The following is a 10,497-nucleotide window of genomic DNA, read 5'->3' on the forward strand; positions in this document are numbered from 1 at the left end:
GATGGCAAACAGTATTAAGGTGGATGTAGTTGGAATGAGTGTATTATAAAGTAGATTACCCAGAATTTCTCAAACTTATTTGAAAATGGAACTCTAGTTTTTTCAAACTTACTAAACCAAAATTATTATTGATACAATTTAGAATAAAAGTTATGTTTATTAGGATTCACTGTTTAGTTTTTCCAACATGGTACTGAGAAGGATAAGTTTTAGTAGGAAGCTAAAGGTAGTTTATAATAAGTTTGAGTAAAGATTATTACTATCCAAACTCCTTTTTACATGTAGAGGCAAAAAGAATGTTGTAGTTCCCTGGGTAGTAATCCGTATGTTCTTGAGTAGGTTAGAATCCTAGTTTGCTATAGCTTGGATCATAATTTTCCCTCTCATAGGCTGCTCTTTTATTCCTCTTTTTCCAAAATGGTATAGAAACTAGCATGGAAAGGAATTTGATGTTAATTCAATCTCTTAATACAAAGGTAGCAAACTGGAAGCTCTTGATATGATTTGTTTGGTCTCTTCAGTTTTTTGAAAGGAAAGCAGCTGGGTTTCATTTCAGTACAAATAGCTGGACAGCATTTGTTTTATATTTGTTCCTTTTTGAGTTCTTCTTTTGTTTGTTACATCTTGGACTCTGAAGGCATTTGAGTTTGTAATTGCTGTGTATAATGTATTTTAAGAATTTTTCTGATTTGTTTTTAATGTTTTCCCATTATATAGTATCCCTATTAAAAGTTCTTCCCAAACTGATTTGCCAAGTTGTTGAGTGAAATAACTGTTTCTGTGGTCAAGTTTGGGAAGAACCATGTACTATGTATACTCCCCTTGGAAATCATAATGCATGTTAGCATCCTGAATAATTGCAGTAGCAATTTGTTTAGCTGTTAAACCCATCTTTCCTAAAATTTTCCCAGTGTTTTTTGGCCTAAGGGATTCTTGTTTTGACAAGGTACTTGAATTGTGTGGGATGTAGTTTGAGAAACATTTAAACTAACCTAGAGAAACACTTGGGATTTCTTTATAACTTTTTTGAGGTATAATTGAAATACAATAAAATGCACATATTTAAAGTGTACACTTTGGTCAGTTTTGCTTTATGTATAAGTCTGTGAAATGACACCAAAATCAAGAAAATAAACATTTCTATCACCTCTACTATAATCCATTCCTCCTACGCTCTTTCCTAGGCAACCACTGAACTGATTGCTGTCACTATAGTGACATTAGTTTGCATTTTCTAGGATTTCAAACCCTTGTTTTTGAAGTTTAAATTATAATCTTTAGAGATAATTTAGAATGAAATGGCTGTAATTTCTTAAAAATAAAAGTACTGATATCTGACAAAGTATATGTTTATGATTGTTATACAATATCGAAGTTTCAGAGTAAGAATTTAAAATCCAAATCACTCTTTCAAAATTATATGGGAAAATACGTTGTAAATTAAAAAACTAATTTAGTTGAAAACAGAAATAGATGATTTTTCCCCCAAAATTGAATCTGAAAAATATAATCATCTAGTAAAATCAGAGAACTAATTAACTAGAACCTTATAAGGAAACAGTTATAGACAATAATTTTCTTATCCAGCCACCTGTTGCTAAGATTATCATACTCAAACCCTCCTATAAATCATCTTAAAACAGAAATAGTGGCCTGAGTTACCCTGTGGGCCTAGTCTTAGAAAAAATATTGGTCATTGCCCATCTACTTTTTGCCCTTTGCTGTCAGTCACCTGATAGGAAAAATTAAGTAGACAATAAAAATACTTTTTAAAAATTGAAGTAGGGAAAGTAAATGAAGTAAAAATGCCAGTAAATTTGATAATACTAGTGTATTCCAGCCAAAAGTATCACTTAAAAATTTATAGTTAATGATTTTTAAATATTTCATAGGTTATAAGTTGCTTAATAAGTACCAATACTGAAAATTCTTTCCTCTGCCTTATAGTTAGCTCTTGGTCTTCAGTACTGGGAGAAAGTACAAAATAATAAATGATAAATGTTAATAATATTCTAATACAGATGATTTTTGTAAATCTCTGTGTTTGAACCCAGCTGTATTTTATATTCTGGATATGTATAATAAATACTGTTACCAAAAACTTGTTTTGCAGATGAAATTCAGTGGTTCAGTAAAAGAAAGTTATTGAGTTATAGTTATGACTCTTGGAATGTTAGAAATTGAAATAATAAAATGGTAAAATGAAATTTTTTCCAAAATTTTTATAAAGATCTCATAGAAATCTAAAGAAATACTTAAAATATGTATTAAGGTGGGAAATGTATTTCATAGGTTAAAATATCAGGTGCTTCAAACCTTATACATTGCTGTTGGAAGTGTTAAAATGGTACAGCTGCCTTGGAAAATATTTGGCAATACCTCAGAAAGTTAAACATAGAGTTTACCATATGACCCAGCAATTCCATTCCTAGTTATTTACTCAAGAGAATTGAAGACATATGTCCACACAAAATCTTGTGCATATTATTCCTTAGCGGCATTATTCCTAATGGCCAAAAGGTGGAAGCAACCTGGATGTCCATTGACTAATGAATGGATAAACAAAATGCAGTATCTCCAGACAGTGGTTATAAAAAGGAATGAAGTTCTGATACATACTACACGGATGAACCTTGAAAATATTATGCTAAGAAGCCAGTTTAAAAAGACCACATAAATTATATGATTCCACTTATATGAAAAATCCAGAATAGGCAAATCTATAGAAACAGAAAAATTAGTGGTTGCTGGGTCTGGTGGAGAGGGAATGGGGGGCGACTGCTAGTAAATACAGAGTTTCTGTTGAGGGTGATGAAAATTTCTGGATAGTGGAGTTTGGTTGCACAACTTTGTGAATATACTAAAAACCACTGAATTGTACACTTTAAAAAGGTGCATCAAAAAGAGAGGGGGTGGGTGGTGAAGGTAGAACTCAGAGCTAACAAGGAAAAGAAAAAAAACAATTATGAAGAATTTACTTTCTAATGGAAAATTAGTTTAAAGAATATATGGTCAAACAAACTAAAAGAAAAAGATTAGTATGAGAAAATGGTTTCAACTGAACTCACTTTAAGGTCTCTATTAAGGGTTTCCCCCTCTTCATATGAAACAAAAGCAGCTAGAGGATCTGTGATGTTCGGTCAAGAGGTGTAAGAGAATTAGAAACAAAAAAGGGACACACAAGAAGAGAGTAAATCAGTATATATCTATTGCTTAGTTTTCACTGAGGAACATATTGGTGGTATTCATCTCTTGTGCTGGACAGAGAAAGGTAGGAGACCAAATTATAATCGCTGCAGAGGCGGGACTGGCAAGCAGGTGATGAATGTGCTGCCAGGCTCTGCTCTTGTGCCCATGTCAGATGTGGCGCTACAGTTACTACTCACTTTCTTGCTCATTCCAGACACAGCTTCAGAATCCCTTGGAATCCAGGGTCCTTTTAGCGATTACTGCTTGATTCGAATCGGCACTTAACGTTAAGCCTATTTACTAGTCTTAATATAGGTCAAAGTTATTCTGTAAAAATGTGTCCATTCAACATATAAATACGAAATTTTAGAGGATTTGATCAAAATGTTATCTCTAATAATTATATTAAAGCGTTAAAAGGGCCTTTTCTTCAAATGAAGTGTTACATAAAAGTTTAGCATATAAAGCAAGGGAATGCAGAGCTGTGTGAATTTAAGTGGGAAGTGTGGGTGTGGGCAGGCTCAAGCAGAAGCCAGGTAGCTTAGAGCACCCTCTACTTTATTTCTCTCCCCCTACGCACAACAACCTTTTGGAACGCTTTCTCTCAACCCAGTTTTGAGAAGATTGCCGGAGTAAAATGCTTGATCAAGTGGAAATAATACTTTCCTAGGAACTGGGAAGCCTAATTTTTAATTTGTTTTTTTCTCCATTTAACTGTGGGAATATGGAACAGTCACTTAATCAACCATCTTTTGTCTGTAATATTCTTCAGTGAAAGAGGTGGTTTGAATTAGAGACTTCCGAGGACTCAACCTATTGCTATTTAATATTTTGATTTAAAGAATCTAATTAGTCAAAAATTTTATTGATCTCAATGGTAAAAAGGCAAAACCAATAAGAATGATCAAAAGGCTTGAACAGATACTTCACTAAAGAAGATGTTCAAGTGGTCACTGAACACGTTATTAGTCATAAGGGAAATCCAAATTAAAGCAAAAATGAGATACCATTCATATCACTGGAAGAGCGATGATTAAAAACACTGGCAATAACAAATGTTGGTGAGGGTTTGGAGCAACTGGACCTCTCATATTTTATTGACGTGAGTGTAAAAATTTTATTGACGTGAGTGTAAAAATGATCACAATGGCAGTATCTATCTCTAACCTACCACCCAGCAATTCTACTCTTAGTTATTTACCCCAAAGAAATGAAAATATGTATCCACAAAAGGACTTGTATAAGAATGTGCATAACAGCTTTATCCGTAATAGTCAAAATTTAGAAACAACCCAGATCTTTATCAACAGGTGAGTGTGAGTGGATAAAGAAATTGTAGTATATTCATTCAATGGAATACTACTGAACAATAAAAAGGAAGCTACTGCTACATACAATATGAATGAATCTTAGAAATTATGTTGAGAGAAGACATAAAAAAATACTTTAAGAATACATTTTATATGAAGTCCAAGAACAGTCAAAACTAAGCTATAATGATAGAAATCATAAAGTGGTTGCCTCCAAAGAGCTCTTGACTGGAATGGATGACGGGAACTTCTAGATTGATGGACATGTTTTATAACTTGTTTTGGGTGTTGGTTACATAGCTTTATACAGTTTTCAGAACTCATTGGAATGAACACATAGGATGTATGCATTTTATTGTATGTAAATTGTACCCCAGTTTAAAAAGTGTTAATTAAGACAGTTGAATAATTCTCAGTGTAAAACTTAAATTCTGAAATTGGCTCTGTATCGTTCCCTTAAGAAGAGGGGGGAAGGGGAGTAATATCCCAGTCTGAGGCAGAAACAGTGGGATTGAAGAGCTAAGGATGTTCATTGGGAAGAAAAAGCAGGGGTGGGCAAGTAAGTATATGTTAGGAATTTTAATTCATTTGTTAATTTGTGAATCAGTGATGTTTTCTGATTTTTATTGTCTGTGATATATAAGTTGTATGTTAGGGGAAAACATGGTTCATCTAGGTTTATCTCACAGTTATTGTCTCAAGTTTGACATGTATTATATTTTCTAATCACCCAGATGTTTTCCCGAATATATTTAGATTCTTAACTTGTAAAAAAAATATTTTTGAAATGCTTATAAACATCTGAAGTTTTTCGTTTCCTAATCTTTGTAGTATTAGGGGGAAATTTTTTTCTTGATTTATCCTCTGTGAATAAAGTTATCAAAGTGAACTTTTAATTTTATACTTTAATTTAGTCTCCTTAAAAATGTGAGAATAAAACAGTCCATTAGGGTATTTGTAAATTGAAGGTTTACATCAGGGGAATATCAGAAATACAAATTTTCAGACCTGATAAGCACTCTGCTAGTAGCCAGTTGTCTGTCTATCTTCTTTGTGAAATCTTCTCCTGAAGATCTCTTTTTTATCCACATTTCATGAGTAGGCTGCATTAGATCTTGAATGAATATAAACCCAAAGTGAAAGTGATTTCTCTGAAAACTACATTTCCCCACATACAGAAGTGTAAATATTTAAAGATCTGTTCTTCTAAATCATGTTGTCTGTACCACACTGTTAAAATTTGAAAGAGCTAGTTATATATACATGCTTAATAAGGAATTTATTGTATTTGTGTGATAACGTTTAGAAGAAGAGTATCAGAACTTTTTTTTTTTAGCAATTATTTGAATTATCAGGAACACTAAGGTTTTTGTTTATACTCAATGCCATAACGCTTCAGGCAAAGTGGATCCTTGAAGAGAAGAAAAAAAGTTCTCTAATGCCTAGAGTTATCCTACTTTGGGATATTAGAAAAGCAAATGGTGTCAAAGTCATTCCTTATCCAGTTTCAAAATACTGAAAATATTTTGAACTGTATGCCTTGAATGTATTTATGTTTTCTTGGAACAAACTGCTTGTATTGATCTTATGGTACCATTAATAAAAATAAAAAGGTTATAAAATTATTCTAATTAGAGTTTTACAGTGCTAGAAATTAAACCTATATTTAACTGATTTTTTTTTTTTTCTTAACTAGGTCCTTTCTGATGTTGCTTGAGCTTATTCTCCTGCAGTTGATCTCATTCCTGTTGGCTTAATATTAAGTCCCATGACAATACTAAGTTAATATTCATTTTTAGGCCTCATTTATAGCACCAGGAAAATATAGAAAAAACTTTACCTGTGCATTAGATGACCTAATTTCTTCTGTTCTTAGAAACACCATACCTTTTATAAATAATCACTTCATAGTCATTTTCACACCCTTGGCTTACTCTACACCAAAGAACATAGTTGAGTTTTTGGAAAGTACAGGATTTGCAAATTTGGTCTTTAGTACTCACACACATCTATAAACATTATAACTAATGAAGCAGGAAATTATTCATACATAAGATGAATGTTTATTGTGGAATAGTAGTATTTCAAATGTTGGTTTCTAAAGAAATAATTTGGTTTAATTTTTGGATTTTTCTGTACTGTAAGTTGATAATGGTTTCTTGAAGTTTATTTTATAAAGATGATTCATTTTACTGTTTTATGGTACCAGTAGGATTCTAATGTTAAATTGGTTTGTGGGGTTATATAAATGTTTACATTAGTATTTAAATAATGAAATATTAGACAATTTTTGCAGTCCAGGGGTAAATGTGTCTGCTGGTTTGATACAAAAAAAAAAAAGAAGCAAATATGAATTCACTGTTTTATATCTTTTCTTCTTGGACAATCCCTTAGTGTCAGTACCAAATTTAAAAGGAGTTTCCTTGTGGATAGAGCAAGAGAAATCAGAGGTTCTCTTTTTCGGTGATCATAAAGACACAAAACAATTAATAGATATCCAAGAATGCATTCTAGTAAGATCTCTGAAGTATTGTGTCAGTGAAAGTTTATGTAATACTGACTGATGAAACTATCAGGATTTGCAGTGCAGTGAATGCTGAAACAGTCTTTACCAGCAATATAAGATTATCAGGATTTTGAATGTTAGAACATTATGTTAAACTGTGATTATAGTTTTAATGCTTTGTCTCTTTGAATTAAATTTGTAACCATAAAGATGTGAAGCATAATTGTTATGTATTTATTTACAGACTACAATTTCCGTCGCAGCTCAATAAATAGTCTTTCCCCTGTTAGTGCTACCCTCTCTTCTTGGCCTCCCAGCCTGCTTCCTTACACTTCAAGGCCTTATTCTTATCCAGGCTATCCCTTGTCACCAACAGTATCACTTGCTAATGGCAGCCATGTTGGACAGCGGCTATATATCTCCAATCAAGCCTCATTCTTCTGAAGAAAACATTATAAATAGGAGTATGAAAGTTTCCTTGTAAAACATGCAAATTAAAATACTGTTTTATTTTAGAATCGGGTTTGTACATTTGGTTTTAAAATGATAATTATATATTTATTTCAACATAGTAAATATCAGTCACAATTCAGAATAACCTACCATTGTAAAACTTTTAAAAATGCTAAGTTTAAAAAGTTACTTAGTGATTTCTCTTGATAAAGTTATAACAAACTGCTGTTCTTTTTAAACTTTTGGGATTTTAAATAACTTCTGATTCCTGAGTGGTCAGTAGAACCCAGAAGTTTTCATTGTAACTTTGCTAAATAGAGTTTCTCAAGTATTAAAGCACTTGCAGACAATGGTTACACTAGATTTGATTACCAAGGATCACTATCTGTATTAGCGATTAGAACAATTATATAAACAGAAGCATCTAACTATTATGTAGAAAGAAATGAAGGGCAAAAAGATTAACATGCAGATTTTATGCAGTACTAAAGGAAAAGCAATCTACCATTGTGGTCCTTGAAAATAACTATAAATATTTTAGTTAATTGTTTGTTGTAGAAATACATTATAATTTTGCTGTTAATGTATTTAAGGTTTTTATAGTTATGCTCCATTTGTGTTTTTGATATTCACTGTATAGTTCTTTGAGTAATAAGTGTTACGGTTTTTAATGTTGAAATCATGTGTTAATTTTTGTACTTGAATTCAAATTCTTTGACATTAAATATACAATGCTTCTAACATGCACGTGTTTCACTTTTGTTTATTGGTATGCACAAAAAAATTAGCTCTCACAACCACTTTGACCTTCTGAGAACAATTTCCCCTACTTGGTATACATAGGCTGTGTCTTCATTGGGACAAAAGCAAAGGATACTGCAGAAAGAAAATTAATAGTTTTGTGAAATGTAACAAAAGTCCTTTTCAGGGGCCAATAGAAATACTATTTTCATGAACCCAGTGACGTTTCCTCCATTTTTTTATGAATAATTAATGAATCCAGGTTATTTGTACTGTTTAATAGTTTAGCAGTATACATCTGTAATCAGTTTCTAATGATGGTTTGCATAATTTGTAGAGACAAAAATCTTTCCTCTTAGAATACCAGACATTAACTTTGTTGATCAACTCATTGTATGGGGTATAGGGTTTTCATTAATAGAATATGAAATAGTTGCATATATTTCTTCTACTAAAGTTTTTTCCAGCAGAAGTTATTGGAGAGTAAACTAGTTTCTTTTTTCATAGAGTAATCATGGTTGTAGGTTTTTCCCTTTCATCACTTTAAGTATATCTTGCCACTCCCTTGTGGCCTGTAGAGTTTCTGTTGAAAGGTCAGTTTATAACCTTGTGGGGATTCCCTTGTATGTTATTTGTTGCTTTTCTCTTGCTGCTTTTAATATTTTTTCTTTGTGTTTAATTTTTGTTAGTTTGATTAATACGTGTCTCTGCATGTTTCTCCTTGGGTTTATACTGTATGGGACTCTTTGAGCTTCCTGGACTTGATTGACTATTTTCTTTCCCATGTTAGGAGAAGTTTTCAACTATAATCTCTTCAAATATTTTCTCAGACACTTTCTTTTTTTCTTATCCTTCTGGGATGCCTATAATTCGAGTGTCAGTGTGCTTAATGTTGTCACAGAGGTCTCTGATATTGTCCTCCATTCTTCTCATTCTTTTTTCTTTATTCTGCTCTGAAGCAGTTATTTCCACCATTCTATCTTTCAGCTCTCTTATCCATTGTTCTGCCTCAGTTATTCTGCTATTGATTCCTTCTAGAGTATTTTTAATTTCAGTTATTGTGTTGTTCATTACTGTTTGTTTGCTCTTTAGTTCTTCTTGGTCCCTGTTAAACGTTTCTTGTATTTTCTCCATTCTATTTCTGAGATTTTGGATCATCTTTACTATCAATACTCTGAATTCTTTTTCAGGTGGTTTGCCTATTTCCTCTTCATTTATTTTGTCTTGTGTTTTTTTATCTTGCTCCTTTACCTGCAAGATATTTCTCTGTCTTCTCATTTTGTCTAATTTACAGTATTTGAGGTCTCCTTTCCCTAGGCATTGGGGTCATTGTTCCTCTTGCTTCTGTTCTCTGCCCTCGGTGGTGAGGTTTGTCCAGTGGATTGCATAGGCTTCCTGATGGGAGAGACTGGTGCCTGCGTTCTGTTGGGTGGAGCTGAGTCTCCACTCTGCACTCCACTCCATCAGTCTCCACTCTGATGAGCAGGGCCATTTCAGGTGGTGTGTTTTGGGGTGTCTGTGAGCTTAGTATGACTTTATGTAGTCTGTGTGCTGATGGGTTGTTTTGTGTTCCTGTCTTGTTTGTCATTTGGTGTGAGGCGTCCAGCACTGGGAGTGGCTGGCAGTTGGGTGGAGTCAGGTCTTGGATTCAGGAAGAGGCCTTTGTGAGAGCTCTCAGTGATTAACCTTCCCTTGGGCCGGGAATTCTCTAGTAGTCTAGCATCTTGGACTCGGTGCTCCCACCCCAGAGCCTCAGGCTCGATTTCCTGTCAAGGCACCAAGACCCCAAGAGTTGCTCATCCCAGCAGTAAAGGGGATTAAAAAAAAAAAAGTCTAACAAAACCCCAGAAAAATGGTAAAAAGTAAAATCAAACAAACAAAAACAGAAACAAGGAAACACGCACACACACAGAAGAAACAAAAACGGAACCAAATAAAACAAAAATCAAGAAAACAACCAGACAAAGAACCCCAGAACAAAATCAAACAAAAAGAAAACTGACAGAAACACAAAACCGAAAAACAAAATCAAAGCAGAGTGCCAACTGAAGAATGAAGCAAAGAAACAAAACAAACCAACAAAAATGATTTAAAAAGAGAAAGAAAAAGAGGGGAAAGAAGACATAACAGAAAAGCAATGTAGAAAATGAAATATAAAAAAATAAAATAGAAAATATATTAAAGAAAAAAGACAAAACCCCAGAGAAATGGTAAAAACAAAATCAAACAAACAGAAACAAGGAAACACACACACATGCAAAAGAAACAAAAACAGAACAAAATAAAACAAAAAGCAAG

At 33.0% G+C, this 10,497-nt stretch overlaps 1 protein-coding gene across 1 annotated transcript in view; it reads left to right on the forward strand.

Moving 5' to 3' along the window:
- RBM46 (RNA binding motif protein 46) overlaps positions 1-7,449 on the forward strand; it is a 31,347-nt gene extending 23,898 nt beyond the window's left edge. The window contains exon 4 of the mRNA XM_060147155.1: positions 7,250-7,449. Coding sequence (XP_060003138.1) covers positions 7,250-7,449 — 200 coding nt within the window. The remainder of the gene's footprint in view (positions 1-7,249) is intronic.
- The last annotated feature ends 3,048 nt before the right edge of the window (positions 7,450-10,497 follow it).

The sequence above is a fragment of the Lagenorhynchus albirostris genome, chromosome 4 (assembly GCF_949774975.1).
Source record: "Lagenorhynchus albirostris chromosome 4, mLagAlb1.1, whole genome shotgun sequence".
Classification (NCBI taxonomy): Eukaryota; Metazoa; Chordata; class Mammalia; order Artiodactyla; family Delphinidae; genus Lagenorhynchus; species Lagenorhynchus albirostris.